The following is a 22,250-nucleotide window of genomic DNA, read 5'->3' on the forward strand; positions in this document are numbered from 1 at the left end:
CAGCTTGTTTAGTTGTTAACAGGCAATTGTCCACGGTATCAATTTCCTCGAGACTGTAACTATTTTCCCGTTTGTATTCTTCCGCTCCCAGCTCTGTAATTCGGTCTGCCTCATACTCAAACTCCTAACAGCAGTTACTTCCCTTGAGTATGCGCCCGGTCTTCTAGAAATAGGGAGATTGCCTCATAATTTATGTGTATTTCGCCGAGAGAGGGCATCTAATGGAGTACGATTCTGTAGCACTTGATTTTTGTACAAAGCTTTTGCTCATGATTAAGTCAACATGGCTTGATTTATTTCTTCACAATAAATGTTTTGAAACTAATGAACAGCTTGTCTCATACATCAAGTTTCCCGTTGCTGAAGTGTTTCTACCCCTGCCACTCGACGCTGCCACCCCCCTTCTCTAAACATATATGAGCCTCGCTCTGTGAAAAGGGAGTTTAAGGCATGTGCGTAAAGTGCCGTTCAAAATTACAAGTTCATTCTGTACAGGGTAATAAGGGACGACACTTTCCGCCCAAACTGGGTTTGTGCTAAGAAGAGACTTGCGTAAAACCATAAATATCATAAAAGCGGAAAGTGTTCTCCCTGATTAGCCCTTGTTGACTGCACAGGCTAATCTGGGGCGGCACTTTACGCATAATTTTCCTTATGCTATGGATGCAATCGAAAAAAAAAGTTTAAAGTGTTAAACTAAAAAAGTTACAAACTTAAAAGTAACTGCGTTTTGGATTTGAGAGGTCAAGATGGCGCTTTCGGCGAGTTTGCTCTAGTGAATAAGGACACGTTCCGTAACGCCACCGTCGTCACTGATTGAACTGCGATATATGTCGAACATTTGCATATCAGATAAAATAGTTGTGCAATTTATAATAAAATTCGCGTTGGATTTCATTTTTTCACAGGCCAGGGTGGCGCTTTCGGCGAGTTGGCTCTCGTGAACAAGGACACGTTCCGTAACGCTACCGTGGTCACGGATGAAGACACGGATCTCATGGTGATCGACCAGGAACTCTTCGACAGGTCATTAAAGGTCTGAACAAGCAATTGGCAAATTATCACAAACATTATAAAGTCAATATTCTGACTCAATTTCAAGTTGTATTTTTTCGCAATATGTGTGCTTGGTTTGGCAATAATGCTCAACTTGGTGTTTACATAAGATTTGTTACTTTTGAGTCTGACTAAAGTGATTGTATAAAACTTTATCATACAGGACTACTTTCAACGAACTACTATTCTCTATATACGGGACTACTTAATACCGAACTATTTTTCCATTTTGGTTACATAACACTAAATTATACAGAAATTATGGCCTATTTCTACAGAGTTCATGTTCTCATCGGGTTTAAAAGCGATTTAGCGATCACATCCATTCTTTGTTTGATTATTGTCTGTTTTATGTGTGTATCTGCACCACTTTGGTGCATTGGATTGAGGATGACGTTAAAAGATGAACGTCTGGATGCGTTTTTTGAAGTGCGGGGCTTTTGTCCACATTTCACTTCCGGAACTTCGAAGTTGCTTGCCTTTGGGCGAATTTTACTTTCTAAGAAGATCGAAAACCATGTATTTTTGACAGCATTCATTGACAAAGTTATTGTTAAAACCATAACGGTCTTACCAAATTTGAAGTATATGAATTACAAGAATAATTTGAAAGTTGGCAGTTTGATCATGGGGCCGTATGTAAAATGGAAACGGAGTTAGTATTATCAAAACTTTATGAGACTACATTAAACCTAACTATTTTCTACGCAGGCGGAGCAAGAGGCAAAATACGCGGAGATCCGGGAATTCATCGAAACGAATTCTTTTTTCAAAGACATGAACGTGAAGTTGAAGAAGCTACTAGAAATGAGCATCAGGAAGGAACGCTACATTTTCGACACCAACATTGTACGCCAGGGTGACCCTGTTGAGGGGCTTCATTTCATTATCAGGTATTTAAACAGCCCATGCAAGTAAGTGGACGCATTTTGTGTAAGATGTCGATACTTTATTTTCACTTTTCAGTCGATAAAGAATGATGTCGAATAAGCAACAATGTTTAAATTCATTATCGCACCTCTTTTTGTTCGGTACATCTCAAACTTATTTACGGCATCTGGAATCCTTGCATACCTCGGAATATACTATTTTCGGACAAATCATGAACATAATTTGCCCTCAGAAGGTGAAAACGTTTGAATGAGAATACCTTACCAATATTCTGTTTACGCAACGGCAGAGCCAATATCTTCATCCAGAATTCTTTACATAATTGTTTTATGAAAAAATCATGAAATTTTTGCCCTCATTAAATTTCAACGTTTTAGCAAGAAATCAATATCACTATTATATTTCCGAAGAGGAGCGTAATATGTTCGACATATCATGTCATACCATCCCATGAGTGAAAACATTTGAAAACAATTGGTAAAACTGCCTAACCAATGTTCTGTTCCGCAGCGGAAGTGCCAACATCATCATCCAGCCTAAGAAGCACCCGGGCCAGTACCCGCAACTATGGCCCTTCGAGGCGGGCGTCGACCAGATAGCCATAGAGTTCGAGCATCTCCGGTAAGCAAGGGAATACTACTAACACTACGAATAGACTAATCAGGGGCGACACTTACCGCCTTAAATGGATTTTCGTTAAGAGACTTCCTTTAAACGAAAAATACCATTCAAGCGGGGAGTGTCTGCCCTGGGAAAATTCCATTCAAGCGGGCAGTGACTGCCCTGGGACCAAAATGGTTATGTCCAGTAGCACCTGTTACACTTCAAGGCAGGCGTCGAGCAGAAAGCCATGTTTTATATATATATATATATATATATATATATATATATATATATATATATATATATTTACTATATACATATATATAGATAATATCAGAAACAAATCTATGTCAATCTTAAATCATTTATTGCTGACAAAGATAATTCCATGGTCGGCAGTAATTGGCTTTGGTGATCATCTACTTGAAGCAATACATCGGCTGAGGTATATTCATTTGTATGTAAAGATTTATACAATTTACGCACTTTTTATCATCTTCATTGCAATGACCAAAAGGTTTGGTTAAATCATGTTATATTCACATTATTTCATAAACAAGCGAACGCAGGAGAAAATAGTAAGTTTGGTAAATGAAAGCAATTTTCCATTATTGAAAAAAACGGGATTTGTATCGCTATTTTTGCAGTGTATTTTTTATGATAAACAACAAGAATAAAAAGAAAAACTGGTGTTGTACTTCGCTTGATGTTTGCTATTTATATTTTCATAGTATGCCCTATCTCTACCCAAAACACGACTTGTATTTTTCAATGGCAAGTTGCTTTCATTCGCAGAGTTTAGTATAGAATTTTGTTTATAAGATACTATTTTGTTATTATAATTATTTAGTTCTTTACATTGCACACACCATGTTTTATTTTGTATATCTATACATGTTTATAAGTTTTAGAAGAAAACACACAATAAGTTTCACAGCTTGGAAACAAATGATTTAGTTATACAGAGGGGAAAATCACGTGACAGTCAAGATGGCGACGTCTATGCCGAGGAAAGTATTTTTCACCGTTCTATATTCTCCTTACTTTAATTCATTGTTTAAATGCCGCTCATGTTCTAGCCATATCTTAAAGAAAGTTACAAGCGTTTATTTTGTATAAACATTCGCTCCATATCTCGACTTCATTCCCTGAGAAATTTCTTAGCACGATGACCATATTAACCGCTAAGAAAATTCGCGGGGCGTAAAGTCGAGATATACAGCGAATTTTAATTCGAAATTAACGCTAATAACTTGTTTACAGATATTGCTGTGAAATTACAGTTATTTAAAAATTAAACAAAAGTAATAAAGGGTATAAATAACTGTCTCGGCATGGACGTCGTGATCTTGACTATCACGTGATTACCCCCTCTGGTTATAGGAGCACACAAACATAGTGTCCTATTCAAATACATGACTTCCATTAAAATGTTTATTTAGTATTCATTTTTTGTGTTGAAATAGGTGTTAATTTATTTTAAAATAGTGTTAAATGATAAGTGTGCAGTGACGTTGTATGTGTGTGTTATTTTCTTCAAAGAAACGCTTACGTTTTAAAGGGATCTTTTCACGCTTTGGTAAATTGACAAAATTGAAAAAAGTTGTTTCCGATTCGCAAATTTTCGTTTTAGTTATGATATTTGGGAGGAAACAGTAATACTGAACATTTACCATTGTCTAATATAGCCATTATATGCATCTTTTGACGATTTTAAAACCTTAAAATTATAAAGCGTTGCAACGCGAAACGATTGAATAATTTGGAGAGTTCTGTTTTTGTCGTTAAATTTTGTGAAACTACGAAGATTGCTTATATAGGGTATAAAATACTTCGAGTATATGTACTCGGCGGAATAGCTCAGTAGGCTAAAGCGTTTTTACTTCAGGACTCTGGCAGGACTCCAGGGGTCACTGGTTCGAAACCTGGTCTGGGCAATGTTCTTTTCCTTTTTTTAATTTTATTCTTGACTTTGTACTGGAGCTTTTACGATCCAATGTTTACATTTATCGATATAAAGCATTTAATGAATAAGTTAAAAAATGCCAAAATCTGTGAAAAGGCCCCTTTAAGATTGGCACATCTGAAGTATTTTTTTTTATCTTTTTGTATAATAGTTATTTATTTTTGAAACGTATTTGGTTGGTTGTAACCAAGTGCGTGTTACATCGAAAAGTATTTATCCGTAAAGACGCATTTGATTTGTGCCTTTTAGCATAAATAAATCATAAATTTAAAACAAAACGAAAAAGGAATGTAAAGGCTTGTTTAAACGATATTTTTCAAAAAACGGTTGAAGATATTACACGACGCAATATAAAACGTATTATATACAGAGCGATGTTTAATTAAGCTTTTCTAACATTATACAAATATTTAATATATAAGCCTTTAATTCACAAATTATATATCTTACATGTGTATTATACTTTTCAGCAAATTCCCTGATGTTGTTTTGCTTTACTGGTCGACAAACTAGATAGATGAACAAAACTTATGTATGAGTGTTACTCTGGGAAAAGGGGGTTTAATGCATTTGCGTAAAGTGCCAGTCCGCACTGGCTAATATGCGACGCTACTTTCCCCATAAACTGGATTTTATCTAAAAGTAGACTTCCTTTAAAGTAACATAAATGCTCAAATTCAACAAATATTTCGCAAAATATTTCTTAAAATAAAGTTTAACTATACAATACAGTGTTCCTTATAGCAATAGCCAAAATTTCAAAGCTATATGTTGTATGGTAACGTAGATTTAACAAGATACAAAAAGCTCGTTTTAGCATAGGTGCGTTTACGCACCTATGCTTATGGTATATACCACATTTCAAAAATCCACATCCATCGGTTGCCCTTTATGAAGCCTTACCTGATCAAAAATCAGACGAAATATCTATTTGATTTAGTATATGGTCATTCTTACAATTTTTTTTTGGAAACGTTTTTCTAACGTTTTCTTCCAAGAATATTGCTGACACCGTTTTTAGTGAATTTTTCTAAGACCGTTTTATGTCAAAAAATCTTCTTATAACCTAAAACAAATTTCGTTCGTAAAACAATTCTATCTGCACTATAAATCTCAATCTCCTACGCAGTGGCCTCCCTTATACTAGAAGTTACTGACCGGGCGAAGCAAGGGAAGTAACTGCTGTGAGGAGTTTCTATAAAAATCTGCATTCAGAAATCTGTATTCAGAACTCAATCTGTTGTGCACGTCTGCATCTAACGCTTACCACAAGTTTTACGACAAATTCTTGACGCAGACGAATAGGGTAGCGTCTATTTTCATTTGTGAAAAGAATAGAGAAAAGAATCGATACAGATCTGTCCGTGCTTAAATTGTGAAAGGCTTGGGTAATTATTTTTCATAAGCGTTTCAAACACTGATGTAAATGGAAAGATTATCTATTTAAATAGTCGGTAATTGTTTGAAATTATTGATTTGAGAAATTCGCGGATGGCGATATCGAACTACATTATACCACGTGACGCCATTCTTCCCTGTATCTTGCACCTATGCTTTTAACGCCATCGGCGCTCTCGTTTTATTTGTTTGTGCTACAATATGCTCCATGTTAATTTCCCGCCACGATAGCCGAACATTTACGAGCGAACACAAGACTGGCTTGGAGCAGCGTACAAAGAACGACGTATTCATGAGAACTACGCCGTGCCTCCGAAGCTGCCCGAAGCCAATCTCGCGTTCGCTCGTAAATGTTCGGATATCGTAGCGTGAAATTCACATAGACTTTAATGTGACATAAACAAATTAAAAACGAGCATTTTATATCGCGTTTAATGCATGTAACCAGGTCACATCTAGCTTTTAAATTTTGGCTATTGCTATAAAGAACTTTTATTTTGTATGTGTTGACTTTATTTTTTGAAATATTGAACGAAAGATTCGTTGATTTTGAGTGCTTATGGGCTTTGTAACGAACAATACTATAAAATACCCGACTCTCCTGTGCGGGCTGCAGAGGGTAATTTGGTGCGATTCTTTTACACACATGCATTAGTCCTCATTTACCCAGAACTAGGCTCATATTGTAAGGAACTTATTAAAATCCTGTGTTCGTATTCAGCGAAATGCGTCGCGCGGCGATCCTCCGGAAGTACGAGGACCCGTCTGTGTGGGACACAAAACCGGAAGACCTGGTGATCCGCAGAGAACAGGGGTACGCCGCCATCGAGAAGCACATGAAGGAGAGCCACATCAATCTGTGTTCAGTGCAGAACAAGGAGGTGCTTGGGGATATCGAGACGCTTTTGAATCTGGGGTGAGTTATAAGGCGCCATTTCTGTGCAAAGCAGGGATATGCTAGGGGATATCGAGACGCTTTTGATGGAGTTTTTAGCCGCCATTATAAAAGTCTTGTATGAATAGGGGCTCAAATCTGTGTTCTGTACAGAGCAAAGAGGTGCTCGGGACTATCGAGACGCTCTTGAATCAATGATGAGTTTTACGGCGCCATTATAATAGTCGTGTAGGAACGGGGGCTCTCATCTATGTTCTGTGCAGAGCAAGGAGGAACTCGGGGATATCGAGTCGCTCTTGAAACTGGGATGAGTTTCACGACGCTATTTAAATAGTCTTGTAAAATCAGGGGCTCACATCTGTGTTCTGTGCAGAGCAAAGAGGAGCTGGGGGATATCGAGACGCTCTTGAATCTGAGATGAGTGAGGTGTAAGGGGATATAGAGTCCCTATAGAATCTTGGGTGAGTGAGGTGCTAGGAGATATCGAGAGGCTCTTGAATATGGGGTAGGTGATGTGCTCGGGGATATCGAGACGCTCCTGAATCTGGGGTGAGTGAGGTGCTGGGGGATATCGAGACGCTTTTGAATCTGGGGTGATAAGGTGCTGTCGGATATAAAGACGCTATTTAATCTGGGGTGAGTGAGGTGCGAGGAGATATCGAGACGCTCTTGAATCTGGGGTGAGTGAGGTGCTGGTGTATATAGTGACGCAATTGAATCTGGAATGAGTGATGTGCTGTGGGATATAGAGACGCTATAGAATCTGGGGTGAGGGAGGTGATTGGGGATATAGAGACGCTATTGAATCTGGTGTTAGTGAGGTGTTGCGGGATGTAGAGACGTTCTTAAATCAGGCGTGAGTGAAGTGCTGGGGGATATTTGAATCTGGGGTGAGTGAGATGCTTGTAGAAATAGAGACGCTCTTGAATGTGGTGTGAGTGAGGGGCTTAGGGATATCGAGACGCCCCTGAATCTGGGTTGAGTGAGGTGCTGGGGATATCGAGACGCTCTTGAATCTGGGGTAAGTGAGATGCTGGTGGATATCGAGACGCTCTTGAATCTAGGGTGAGTGAGGTGCTTGGGGATATTGACTCGCTATTGAATCTGGGGTGAGTGAGTTGCTGCGGGATATAGAGGCGCTCTTGAATCTGGGGTGAGTGAGGTGCTCGGAGATATCGAGACGCTATTGAATCTAGGGTGAGTGAGGTGCTAGGGGATATAGAGACGCTTTACTGGAGTGAGTGAGGTGTTGGAGGATATCGAGACGCTCTTAAATCTGGGGTGAGTGAGGTGCTTGGGGATAAAGAGACGCTCCTGAATCTGGGGTGAACGAGGTGATTGAGGATATCGAGACGCTCTTGAATCTGGGGTTGGTGAGATGCTTTGGGATATCGATACGCTCTTGAATCTGGGGTGAGTGAGTCGCTGTGTGATGTAGAGACGCTATTGAATCTGGGGTTAGTGAGGTGCTGGGGAATATCGAGACGCTATTGAATCTAGGGTGAGTGAGGTGCTTGGGGATGTAGAAACGCTATTGAATCTGGGGTTAGTGAGGTACTGGGAAATATAGAGACGCTATTGAATCTGGGGTGAGTGAGGTGTTGGGGGATATCGAGACGATCTTGAATCTGGAGTCGGTGAGGTGCTTGGGTATATCGAGACGCTCTTGAATCTGAGATGGGTGAGGTGCTTGTGGATATCGACACGCTCTTGAATATGGGGTGGGTGAGAAGCTTGGGGATATCGAAATGCTCTTTAATCTGGGGTGGGTGGGGTGCTTGGCGGCATCGAGAGGCTTTTGAATCTGGGGTGAGTGAGGTGCTTGGAGATATCGATACACTCTTGGACCTGGGGTGAGTGAAGTGCTGGGAAATATCGAGACGCTCTTAAATCTAGGGTGAGTGAGGTGCTAGGGGATATAGAGACGCTTTATTGGAGTGAGTGAGGTGTTGGGGGATATCGAGACGCTCTTGAATCTGGGGTGAGTGAGGTGCTGGGGGATATAGAGACGCTCCTGAATCTGGAGTGAACGAGGTGATTGAGGATATCTAGACGCTCTTGAATCTGGGGTGGGTGAGATGCTTTGGGATATCGAGACGCTCTCGAATCTGGGGTGAGTGAGGTGCTGGGGGATGTAGAGACGCTATTGAATCTGGGGTGAGTGAGGTGCTGGGGAATATAGAGACGCTATTGAATCTAGGGTGAGTGAGGTGTTGGGGGATATCGAGACGCTCTTGAATCTGGAGTGGATGAGGTGCTTGGGTATATCGAGACACTCTTGAATCTGGGGTAGGTGAGGTGCTTGTGGATATTGACACGCTCTTGAATATGAGGTGGGTGAGAAGCTTGGGGATATTGAAACGCTCTTGAATTTGGGGTGGATGGGGTGCTTATGGGCATCGAGAGGCTTTTGAATCTGGGTTGGGTAAGGTGTTTGTGGATATCGAGACGCTCTTGAATCTGGGGTGTGTGAGGTGTTGTAGGATATAGAAACGCTCTTGAATCTGGGATGAGTGATGTGCTGGGGAATATAGAGACGCTATTGAATCTGGGGTGAGTGAGGTGCTGGAGGATATCGAAACGCTATTGAATCTGGGCTGAGTGAGGTGCTGTGGTATATCGAGACGCTCTTGGATCTGGGGAGAGTGAGATGCTAGGGTATAAAGAGACGCTTTTGAAAACGGGGTGAGTTTTACGGCGCCATTTCTGTTCAGAGCATGGATGTGCTTGGGGATATCGAGACGCTCTTGAATATTGTGTAAGTTTTACGGCGCCATTTCTATGCAGAGCATGGAGGTGCTAGGGTAATCGAGACGCTCTTGAATCTGGGGTGAGTTTCAGGACGTCATTATTGTGCAGAGTACGTAGGTGTTAGAGGATATCGAGACGCTCTTGAATCTGGGGTGAGTTTTACGGCGCCATTTATGTGCAGAGCAAGGAGATAATTGGGGATATCGAGATGCTCTTGAATCTGGGATGAGTTAGATGCTTGGGGATATCGAGACGCTCTTGAATCTGGGGTGAGTTTTACGGCGCCATTTCTGTGCAGATCACGGACGTGCTACGAGATATAGAGACGCTCTTGAATCAGGGGTGAGTTTTACGGGGCCATTATAATAGTCTTATAGGAACGGGGGCACACGGTTGTGACTGAAAGTTTTATAACTACGCTGATGATGTTCTATATCTATTTTGGGTAAAATAATATGTATGTCCCGATGAACAATTTTGTTCCAATTGGAATTAAATCCAAGATGGTCGCTAAGATGGCATCACAAAGAAACTAGAAAATGCAGTGTTTTTTTGCAAATGACACAAACATAATATATTTTCCACGATTTGAGTATGACCTATAATTTTACCAATTAATCACATTTTATATTTATTACACAGATAAGTTTTTTGGTAAAATTGTGTGCATTTAATGATAAAAAAGTAATACACGAAAAAGGGCACAAAACATTGTTTTTGCCAATGACATGTTTTAATTTGTACCTGAAAGCTGTTTAGATATTAATATCACCAACATTACATTGATGCATACCTGCATGAATATACATTTTAGACAACAATTACGAAGGTCCGTTAAGAGCAATCGGTTCTTCGATATTTTTCAGTACATGTATATAAAGATCTTTCTATCTTTCTTACATGACGAAAGGGTGATTGGGAATAGAACGCTCGTCTAAAAGGCTTTTTGATTAATTTTTCGATTGAAATTTTGTATTTTGACGTTAACAGTCCTATAGCTAGTTCACGCAATATTACAATATCAACACAATTACTAGTTTTATGTGTGTAGCCATCTCATGTAATATAAAGGCGTCATTGATAGTTAACTTGAGGACCGTTCAAATAATCTCCAAAACAAAAAACAACAGGTGATTATAGTCCAACCCAGAACACAGTCTTGGCAGTGTGTAAAAAGTCGTAGATCTGTTATAAGCCTTAAATATTTGACCTAACTAGAATTTAAGCAAATAAGTTTGAAACAAGCAGCATTCCTTATTTAGGACGTACGTTCAGACGGTCCGATGTACGGCCGACACGCAATGCTTCGTGCTCGATACGAAGAATTTCGAGCGCCTCGTTTCGAACAGGAAGGCGAATCCGATCACCATGGATATCATGCGCGCACACGTCAAGAACAAGCTGCGCATGCGCATGCAGATGAAGCAGGCTGACCTTATTCCGTTGCTTGGATACATGCACCATAAAATAACCGAGCAAATGCTGCCGCAGACGAAAAAGGTGAATAAGCAACAATATAATATTTCGTTTATTTATACACTTTGGTGGAAAGTCACGGTGGGTATCCCGCTCGTTGTTTGATCATCTAATTTTTTTAAATGTTTAAATGGATAATCTGAAGACCGGATGAGACATTAAGTCTAATTTTAAGTTCGATGTTTTCCATGATGCAAAGATGTTTTATGTTTGCTGCAACACTATGTTGTTAATGATTTTTTGGGGAAAAAGCGTAAACAAAAGGGAAGTTATTTGTTTTGTTATTAACTCTATCTGACCATATAGGTCATTTGGCGTGGTTACTTGAGTCTAATAGGAACGGGAGCTCAACATGATTGGAATTTTGTTTTCAAATATACTGATGATTGTGTACATTGTCTTAGGTAAAATAAAATCTGTGTTCCTAAAACATGTTTTGTTCCCATGGAATCTAAATCCAAGATGGCTACAAGAAGGCCGAAAAAAAATCAACAAAATACCTTCTTTTCATAAATGACACAAACAAAATTTATTTTCCACGATTGTGGTTATCTTTTTAATTGAAGTAAGTGATAACATTTTATTTCTAATAACACAAATACGTTTTTTTATGAAATAGAGTAATTAAATGCGAGAATATGACTGCATACATAAACATTGGCTACAGAAAACGTGTTTTTTGCCTATGACATGTTTCAATTTGTTCCTGAAATAGTTTATGTATAATCTTACCAACTAAATTTATACACAAGTATGGGAATAAAAAATATAATGATATAATATTTAATGTGAATATGATCCATAATTTGATATATTTGACATGACAAGTTGGTGGGGTAAATGACAAACCGGAAGAAAAAATGCTTAATGTGCATTTTGATATATTTTGAGATAGTGTAGCCTTTTTAAACTTGCAATGTTTATGTATGAGGACGTTTTGGATACTGATAAGTGCATGCACATTATTATTATTAGAAAATACATTTCACTTAATGATTATGATATAGTTAATGTCAAAATAGGACAAGATTGATTATTTATCCAAAAAGGTAAAGCATTAAATTCTCTAACATTGTGCAATTAACACACACGGTTATAATATATCACCTAAACTTTCAAGTAAACTTTCTGGCGAAAGTTATTTTTAAGATATACATATACAACCAAGCTTTGTAATTCGGCCTGTTTACCTGTTAAGGTATATATCGCTATAGCCCAATAGCCTTTTGATAAAGACCAGTGGTAGTTGATACTCATTTTGGTTTAACTTCATCGTGCCTAAGATGGTTACAGTTTGTGTACTCTGGTCTGTTAGTGTATATAACCATTTAGTAGATGAATGGTAATTAAATGGTAATTAAATTAAAATGCATATTATTTCATATATGTTTGATTTTAAAAATTGAGGTTATTTGCACTAAATTGTTTAACGAATAAATGAACCACGTGTGAGGTTTTGAGCACATTAAAACCGGTTTAAACCCCCGATTCTAAGCATCGACCATTCCCACGTTTGCTCGTTTTGTGTGTGTTTGTTGCGTATGTGTGAATTTTACTACATTTGTTTGGTTCCTCGTTATTTGGAAATTGGGTTCTTGAACAAATAAAGAACTGAAATGTATAATAAGGTTTTTAACCTGCGGGTGAAGCGGAGGGCTTATTTTTGAAAAATTTTCTAAAGTGACTCACAAGGGAATACTTTAGGATACTACAAACACACCGGTTAACTTATTATTCTCCCACATGTTATAAGTAAAACGGTTTATACTATCTCGACAATTTACAATTTTTTTTAATCCAATCTTCTTCAATATTTTATACATAAACCGTGAAACATAATTTTAACAACTTTTTAATATGAACCGGTAAACCTTGCTTTTTATATTTTTTATGTGAATCGGTTAACATAATTTTAATCAATATTTGTATATATAAACTGGTACACATCATGTTCATCGACATTGTGCCAGTAAAAGGGTAATTTATTCAGCAACATATTTTTCATTCAAACGGTATCGTAATCGAAGTTGTACACATTCACCGGAAGACGGAAACTTAATCGAAATATTGCCTTTTCATCGATAGACATAATCTTGATTGAAATTTCGAATCAAAAGGGGTCGCATTGGCGTTATGGATGTGGTGTCCGTCTAGCGAGCGGGAGGCCACGTGTGCGATCTCAAAAGCGGGAGCGTTCTTTAGATCTTTCCGAAGGAAAACCTAGTACATATAATTACCAGGACACTGCCTTAATAAAGTTTCAAAAAGCCTTAGTTTTCGATGCAATTTAGCTTTAATAAATATGTTGACATTGACATTCACATTTTCGTATTCAGGTGGAACCTTTTAAAACATCGAAGTCCGTACCGGACGTGGAGGAGGAGATGCAGCACCTGCTTCAGTACTTCCGGGAGGGAAAGGAAGTGATGCTTCTCAAACCAATTGTGCCTGGTAAATAATTTAATTTAGAACTCGGCAGTTTATGTACGTGATATCCACGTTGTGTTTGTTAATGGAGCGTTGTTGACAGGGCAGCGTTGGACATGAGTATCAATTTGAACATTCAATTTATTTATGTGTGCCTTAATTACTTAACAATTTATTTTCATATGTTTTGTGTGGAAAACAACGAACAACTAACAAAAACCGCATTACTTTGTTCATTATAATTCTTCAGCACATTTATAAACACTTCTCGTCGGTATTAATGTTAATGATCACTGGTCCCGTTGTTTTGTTAATAAAAGAAGAGAACAAAGTCTCGAGAAATTATTGTTTGACACAAAGATGGGGCGTTTATCCTCCCTATGACAGAGGGGATAACCACATGATAGTCAAGATGGCGACGTCCATGACGAAACACGTTTATTTCGCCGTTGTATACCCTTTATAACTTTTGGTTCATTTGTGATGCGATCACTTTCCAGCCACATTAATAAGAAAGAAAATAGCGTTCATTTCGTTTTTAAATTCGCTATATATATTGACGTTACTCCCCGCGAATAGTCTAAGTGGAGCTGTAATAAGGTCATCCCGCTAAGAAATTTCGCGGCGAGTAAAGTCGAATTATAGAGCGTATATAAATACGAAATACACGCTAGTAACTTTCTTGCTGATATGACTGGAAAGTGAGCGACATTAAAAAAATAATACTAGTAATAAAGAGTATGAAACGGCGAAAAATACTTGTCTCGGCATTGCCGTCACCATCTTGAATATCACGTGATTACCCCTTCTGTATGACGCTACAGAGGTACATTTGAATTATAATTGACGCGTGCTTGTTATTATGTTCTTATGTTCGCTGATCAAAACTTACGCGACTAAGTAGTCATACAGTTATCAACCCACATAAATTACATTTGCATGAAATGTTTCTTCATATGATACGAAGATTTGCATGTACGTATTATTATCAAACTGTATTTAAAATGCTTCAAATAAATTTCCCTTTTCAACATAGAATTTAAATGATATTATAAGAATAACAACTTGAAACAAAATACCAAAATCCGGCGTCGAGGAAGGGAGTATTCGTCAATACCTTGAAACACTATTTGAGCCGCGCTCTGAGAAAAGAGGGGTTAATGCGTGTGCGTAAAGTGTCGTCCCTTGAAAGCCACACAGGCTAATCAGAGAAGACACTTTCCGCTGTTATTGTATTGTTCGTTTCAAGGAAGACTTTGCTTGACGAAAATCCAGTTTATTCGAAAAGAGTCGTCTCTGATTAGCCACTCTATGCACATGCAATTAACCCCGTTTTATCGGAGCGCGACTTATTTTTATTTCACGTTTAAAAAGATGAACGTTTGCAATTAGGCGTCGTCTACTACCGGGAGCTTATGCACGAGAAGGCCAAAATCAGGGAGCAACAGAAGAAGGCATCTGGCAACGCTGACCCGCCGACAAGACGCAGAGTGATCAAGACGCAAAACAACCGGAAGCCGCGAAGTATCGCGCAAATTCGCGAATCCCTGCATCAGATGATGGAGGCGGAAGTGATAGGTGCGTGCGCATAATTGTTTATGCAGCGATTACCATAAGTGTTATATCGGCGCGTGTGTTAAATCGGAGTCTGACATTTCGTATGCTTGTTTTCCAGTTCTGTTAATAAAATATTCGCAATCACCGTTATTTGTTGCTCATGAAGAAATATTTTATTTACCGGTATCTAATTTAACGTTGGTTAATTGTTGTTTTTCATTTCAGAAATGGAAACGAAGAAATTTAAGAAGAGAACCCCCAAACCTCAAAAGGATAATAAAAGCGATCAACAGCTCAGCGTTAGAACCGTGCCTTCTAATACTCCGCGAACTTTAGTGAGTTCTTACAGTAATGTTTCCGAATCCCAAGATTCGGTAAAACCAGGACTTATCGCTTTAATGCAAGCAGTGCGCAAAGCCGACACGGCTTCGGAAACGAGCGAAACATCGTCTATCGATGTACCAAGACATCTCACAGAGTTTAAAAACGAAAACTCCAGCAACGGAAAGTCAAGCCACGAAGCCAGTGCTCATAAACCGGTCCCTCCAGTTTTTGTGACCGAGCTCTCGACCCATGAGATTAAGCTGCCGGCAATCCGCGAGGAGAAAACGCAAGAAGAGATAATACTTCGTGAAGGCAGTGCTAGTAAAATACTCTCCGAACAAACGCCTGATAACATGACAACGACACATCTTAGAGAGAGAGATAATAACAGTAAAGCTTCGACTAAAGCTTCCAAACATGCGAAGTCCAAAACCCCCAACAAACAGGCGCCGTCAATTCAAATAAGCGCGGACAATAAAGACAATGCGCCCATTGAAGGAACATTCGACATCTCTGAGGCTTCGACGTTTTCGAAAGAAAACGTTCCTAGCCTTCCGGCACTCGATGGTTCCCAGCTAAGCTTAAATCATGGCCAGGAATCAGCGAGGACGGGAGATACCAGTGGAAGCAACGTATCTCTGAACTGGAAGACCGCCATTAAGTTTGTGAACCAGAGGGTACAGGACAGGCTGACGAAGGTAACGGATTGTTTCCAGTGTTTTTGAGTTACAGAATAATATTAACAATTGTTTAAAACGTCCTTAAATTAGTATGCATCATTAAAAGAATGCGAGCATTTACTGGCAGCAGTGACGCTTGCAGTTGATTAGGTCAAACGAGTAATTTATTTCAATTATCATAAGCAAAATAATAATAGTATGTAGGTAGGTCACCTTTGAGTATATTTTATATACTTTAAAGTAGCACCTTAGCCGACAATGGTCGATTGCGATGTATTTCACGTTTTTAATTTCATTTCTTAAATAAGAATAATGTGATGCGTGTACTGTTTACTCATCAGGTAGACATTGTGGTGAGTATGAACCCGTCCGCTTCAAGGGTCGTAATGAGTGGCTATATACTTCCTGTATGTTCCATAATAAGTGGCTATATACTTCCTGTATGTTTCATAATGAGTGGTTATGTTCTTCCTGTATGTGTGAGCCTCGCTTTTGGATCACCGGGCTTAAATCATGCGCTCAAAGTGTTGTCCCAAATAAACCTTTGCGTCCGCACAGGAAAGACACTTTCCGCTTTTATTTACTTTTCGTATAAAGAAAGTCTTTTAAGATAAAATCCTGTGTATGTGGAAAGCGTCGACCCTGATGAGCTTGTGCGGACTGCACAGTCTAACCTGAGACGAAAATGTACACACATGCATTAAGCCCAGTTTTTCCAGAACGGGTCGCATTTGATTCTACATTCAAAGGGACTTGCTAAAAGTTTCGTGTATTTTTGATTTTTGTCACGCGATGTCTTAACTTGTCAGATGTACGCTTATAAACTACTAAGATAAATTAGAACACGTTTATGTTGGTCTTACTAGTTTTTCGAACCAAGTCTCGAGAATAAATCGAACATTACCTTAAACACTAGGATGTTCCGTTTTTGTTCTTCTATAATTATTGGATTGTTCCGTTTTACAAACGCTAAATAATGTTCAGAAAACTGGTTTACCTTATATGTAATAACCGTTTTGTTATTTCGCTCGTTTATTTACACTTTTTTAAATTCATTTAGAAAGTCTGCGACTTATATTTAAATAATGGTTTATTCGTCAGTTTTGCAAACATGTGTGTTTGAATGCAGTATTGATTGTATAATCACGTTTATGTTTAAGTTCGTGTGCATATACGTGTTTGCATACTCGTATAACTAACACACCTCATACTTAATGTTTTCACACCGAGTCATACCGATCTCTGTTTTTTACCGTAAAGTATTATGGGAAATATGATTCGCTATTTTCAACTTCCAACATGTCCCACAATTACTTTTACCCTCAGTTTAAAGGGGCCTGTTCACGTTTTGTTAGACACAATTATATAAAAAATGTGAAAGCTTCACACATTTTCGTTCAAGTAATGATATTCATGAGGAATTAATAATACTGAACATTAACCATGCACTAGCATATCCATTATATGCATCTTTTGACGATTTAAAAACCTGAAAATTATAAAGCGTTGCAACGTGAAACGATTGCATAATTTGGAGAGTTCAGTTGTTGTCGTTGTATTGTGTGATACTACGAGGATTGCTTATATAAAGTAAAAATACATCACTCATCTTATGACCACGGATGGCCGAGTGTTCTAAGCGTTAGAGTTTTACTCCAAGGGTCAGTGGTTTGAGTCCCGTTGCGGGTTATTTTGTCTTATTTTAACTTTATTCTTGTTTTAATGGAGCTTTTTAGATCCAATGTTCACAGGCATCAATATAAAGCATTTAATGACAAACTTCAAAGCATGCCAAAATCTTGACGAGCATTACATCATGGAAGAGATACACATCGCTATTTTTGGACTAATTCACAAATGTCAGTTGATGACGGACTAGTACCCAGTGTCGGGGTTTTTAATCCCATACTGGCCGAAAATAAATCACCATCACTTTTATATATGCAGTGATTATTTATAGGCGTAGTTTAAACGCAAATATTTCAGATGCGTTATGCGGCTTGTGTACCGGTGACAGTAATAAAGTGACGTCACTGTATTTCTATACAATTATCTCATGAACGAAAATTAAGTTAATTAATATTCCGATAAATTAGTTGTTTTATAGTTTAAATGGCGTGTATTAAGATTGTATACACATTAATACCAATAATTGTAAACATATGGATTACATTTTTTTTCGTTTTCATGAAATTTCATATATTAATAATGTAGTTTATTTTATTTTAAAGGCTCTATAAAGGTCACAGATCCAATTATTATGCATATCAACTGGTCTTATTCTTACCGGATTTTAGTAACTCTTGCATAAAAACTGCTAATGACATAGCTTAGGTACAACGTTGTCAAGAATTATTGAAGATAACCCCGTTTGATAATTGGAAGAAATGTTTACAGTTTTGCAACTAACGTGATGTGTAGCCTCAGAGCGTTGACATATTCTAAAATAGCCGAAAGAAAATTCAATTTTAATTCTATTTAAACAACTTTTAACCAGCAGAAAGTAACTTGTTAGATCACTACAAACGTTTTAACCATTTAGAAGAGACCTACTTTGTGAGTGATACCGGAAAACTTTAAAAGTCATCGTTATATTTTTGGTGACCTGAGTCACTTTCACTTTCTCTTTCGCGAGTAAACAGCGAGGTAAATAAACTGATTGTTTGTAAACACAATTGACTTGGAGGACACTTTATTTTGAGCTCAAAACAAAATGTATTGCTCATTTTTATATTATGTCCAATAGCATATATATATATATATATATATATATATATATATATATATATATATATATATATATATATATATATATATATATATATTGTTTTTTGATAACCTTTATAAATAAAATATGAAAACAATATTTAAAAATCTGTAAAAAATTACGTATCTTCACCTTTATAGAGCCTTTAACTAATTTCATTTTGACATAAGTTTAAATCTTGAATAAATAAGTTTTTTTGATATTTTAATGAATTTCCATGAGGTTAAAATAAAAAAGCATATAGATCATATAAGTTTTTTCGACTTTGTTTGTCAAAGATTGTGCTTGATATATGTATGATATACATTTAGCACACGTTATTAAAGATAGCATCCTATAACATCCTGTTTCTGCGCAGATACGTTTTTATAAACAAATTACTTGTCAAGAAGTACTTCATTATTCGTCGACACATGTTCTTGCAAAAACACTTACGTATAAATTCGCGTTTTATAGTATAATTATAGTTAAGGCTCGACTTAATGTGACTAAAAATGCTATATTTTCAATTTCTTTTATTTATTTACCAATAATACATCACGTCTTTTACGTGTACTGAGTATTGTTTTTACAAAGACGCAACATAACGGGAGCCATTTGCCGTCAACATGTATGATTAATGTATATATTATATAATATTTATAAGGTTATGATTTCCGTGCCTAATGCAACCATTCGAGCCATAATGACCAAGATCGATTTTGATTGCCAATGACAAAAGAGCTCACGTGATTATATTACGCAATATGATTGGACAAAAACATATTGACGTTTGGGTTCAACACCAGTAATTAACATAATCAACATGTTTAACATAAGTATTATCGTAAACAAAAATATTAAATTAAAAGGCGTACAATAACATACGAAAAATATGTTCATAACAATTAATCTATAATTTCGGTGTTTACAGGCATTACTGGAGGAAGAAACGCCATACAAGGATTTCTTGACGAGCGAACCGTCCTTGAAACTGCTCGAGAACCGGATACAAGCGTTCCACATCAAGTACGGAATGGGACATAAAACGAAAAACCTACCGCCCCTGAAACGATACAAGCTCGACGTAAGATTTCGTACAATAATTAAGTGTAGCTCTGGGAAAATGGCACTTAATGCATTTTCGCCAAGAGTCGCCTCAGATTAGTATGTGCAGTCTGCACCGGATAATCAGGGACGAAACTTTCCGCTTTTATGGTATTTTTTGTTAAATGGAAGTGTCTTCTTAGCGAAAATCCAGTTATTACGGAGAGTGTCGTCCCTGATAAGTATGTATAGATTGCACTGGCTAATCTGGCACGGCACTTTAAAGGGGCCTTTTCACAGATTTTGGCATTTTTTAACTTATTCATTAAATGCTTTATATCGATAAATGTAAACATTGGATCGTAAAAGCTCCAGTAAAAAATCAAGAATAAAATTAAAAAAAGGAAAAGAACATTGCCCGGACCAGGTTTCGAACCAGTGACCCCTGGAGTTTTGCCAGAGTCCTGAAGTAAAAACGCTTTAGCCTACTGAGCTATTCCGCCGAGTACATATACTTGTAGTATTTTATACCTTATATAAGCAATCTTCGTAGTTTCACAAAATTTAACGACAAAAACAGAACTCTCCAAATTATTCAATCGTTTCGCGTTGCAACGCTTTATAATTTTTAGGTTTTAAAATCGTCAAAAGATGCATATAACGGCTATATTAGACCATGGTAAATGTTCAGTATTACTGTTTCCTCACAAATATCATAACTAAAACGAAAATTTGCGAATCTGAAACAACTTTTTTCAATTTTGTCAATTTACCAAAGCGTGAAAAGATCCCTTTAAGGGCATGTATTTAAGCATGTTTTGATTCATTCCTCTTCGAAAACAACGTTCGCAACGTATGTGTCTTGATTGTCCGACAAAAAATATACTATTGTTCCACCTTTCAATGTGTGTTTCACGCGTTTTTTGATGTGATCCGTCTGCCTTATATCCATTCATTTTATCTTAACACTTTAAAATAAATTGTGACCGCAAAACATGTTACAATCAGTTATTGGTAAGCCCGGTACCACATATACTCGGTATATACTATCTAACCACCCTTTTTTCGTGGAAGTGTATACATGAAGTCATTTATTAGCCTGCCTGCCATAATGTTTTCTTTCTTGACATTTAACGTTAAAACTTATATTATCCAGTATTTTACAACCAGTTATTGGTTTGATAATATTATGTCCGTCTGCCATATATAAACTGTACTACAACCGTTCGACGGCATAAGTATTTTACAAGCCGTTATTAATTCGTCTGTCCGCCTTTTTATGAGTTTTATCTTCTATCACCCTCCACAAAAAGTATGTTATGAGCATTCGTTTAATGCATTAACTAGTGTACGGTCGTATACATCAATGACAAACATACACTATGCATTACAAACATTAAATACAACAATAGCTAAACGACAAGGGACACTCGTTTTTCCGCAACATTTATCAAACATCTTAATAATCTTTTCTTAAACTTTAACTCCTTTAACATTGGTCAATCTTTATAAGATTATTTATACGATAATGATATTATTCATTTTATTATTTTAGCCTCGTTCTGGGAAAACTGGGCTTAATGCAAGAGCGTAAAGTGGCGTCCCAGACTAGCTTGTGCGGACAACACAGGCTGACCCGGGCCGTCACATTACGCACATGCATTCATCTCAGTTTTACCGGAACGAGGCTCATTGACGCATTCTTTCAACGTTACTTTTCTCGCAGTCCCAGGACGCCCCGAAGCCAGGAGGCCGAGTGATTGTAAAACGTCAAACGTGCCGCTTCGCTGACACGGAGTACGTCGTCAAGGATCACCAGCACGTAAAGCACTCCATGGTGGAGCACATTCCTGACTTCGACCGCGTTCGAAAGACGAAAATTGTCGTGCAACAGCTGCTGAAATCCTCTGACAACAGTTGATTGGTTTTGAAATCTGCTGATAACATTAAATTAATGCTGACTTCGGCATTTGGAATTTGCTGATAATAGTTGATTGTTTTTTTAAATCTTCTGACAAAAGTGTATTCATGTTTACTTCGACTATTGGTATCTGCTGACAAAAGTTGATTCGTGTTGATATCGGCAACATAAATCTACTGTCAATATCGGCTGAAAAAAATATTGAACTTTCAAAATTTTGGCGATTTTTTACTAACCGTAAAACTGTGTCTTGTAGTTGTAGCAGGTTTAGTAATTTTGCAGACGTGTAGCTGAACTTAACACCATATTGTCATTAGGTTACTTGCTACTGAACATTCACACCGTAAGCGTCAATAGTTTGGTTAAACTAAAAACTGTATACACTTACTTCAATTATTTGGTCGACAGTCAGGCTACTAAACTGACTAATATAGTCAATTGGATTGAGTCAGACGTGATGCAGAACAAAACGAATTTCATTGAACTATTTGCTTGACATTCTTCCTAAATGA

At 37.6% G+C, this 22,250-nt stretch overlaps 1 protein-coding gene across 1 annotated transcript in view; it reads left to right on the forward strand.

Annotated features, from left to right (window-relative positions):
- Nucleotides 1–21,988, forward strand: part of LOC127855511 (uncharacterized) — a 127,086-nt gene extending 105,098 nt beyond the window's left edge. Inside the window, exons 6-16 of the mRNA XM_052391168.1 lie at nucleotides 909–1,036; nucleotides 1,768–1,970; nucleotides 2,458–2,568; nucleotides 3,111–3,128; nucleotides 6,636–6,830; nucleotides 10,823–11,060; nucleotides 13,373–13,487; nucleotides 14,856–15,041; nucleotides 15,246–16,042; nucleotides 19,705–19,857; nucleotides 21,544–21,988. Coding sequence (XP_052247128.1) covers nucleotides 909–1,036; nucleotides 1,768–1,970; nucleotides 2,458–2,568; nucleotides 3,111–3,128; nucleotides 6,636–6,830; nucleotides 10,823–11,060; nucleotides 13,373–13,487; nucleotides 14,856–15,041; nucleotides 15,246–16,042; nucleotides 19,705–19,857; nucleotides 21,544–21,738 — 2,339 coding nt within the window. The 3' untranslated portion in view covers nucleotides 21,739–21,988. The remainder of the gene's footprint in view (nucleotides 1–908; nucleotides 1,037–1,767; nucleotides 1,971–2,457; nucleotides 2,569–3,110; nucleotides 3,129–6,635; nucleotides 6,831–10,822; nucleotides 11,061–13,372; nucleotides 13,488–14,855; nucleotides 15,042–15,245; nucleotides 16,043–19,704; nucleotides 19,858–21,543) is intronic.
- Nucleotides 21,989–22,250: the final 262 nt, after the last annotated feature.

Source organism: Dreissena polymorpha, chromosome 13, assembly GCF_020536995.1.
Source record: "Dreissena polymorpha isolate Duluth1 chromosome 13, UMN_Dpol_1.0, whole genome shotgun sequence".
NCBI classification, from domain to species: Eukaryota; Metazoa; Mollusca; class Bivalvia; order Myida; family Dreissenidae; genus Dreissena; species Dreissena polymorpha.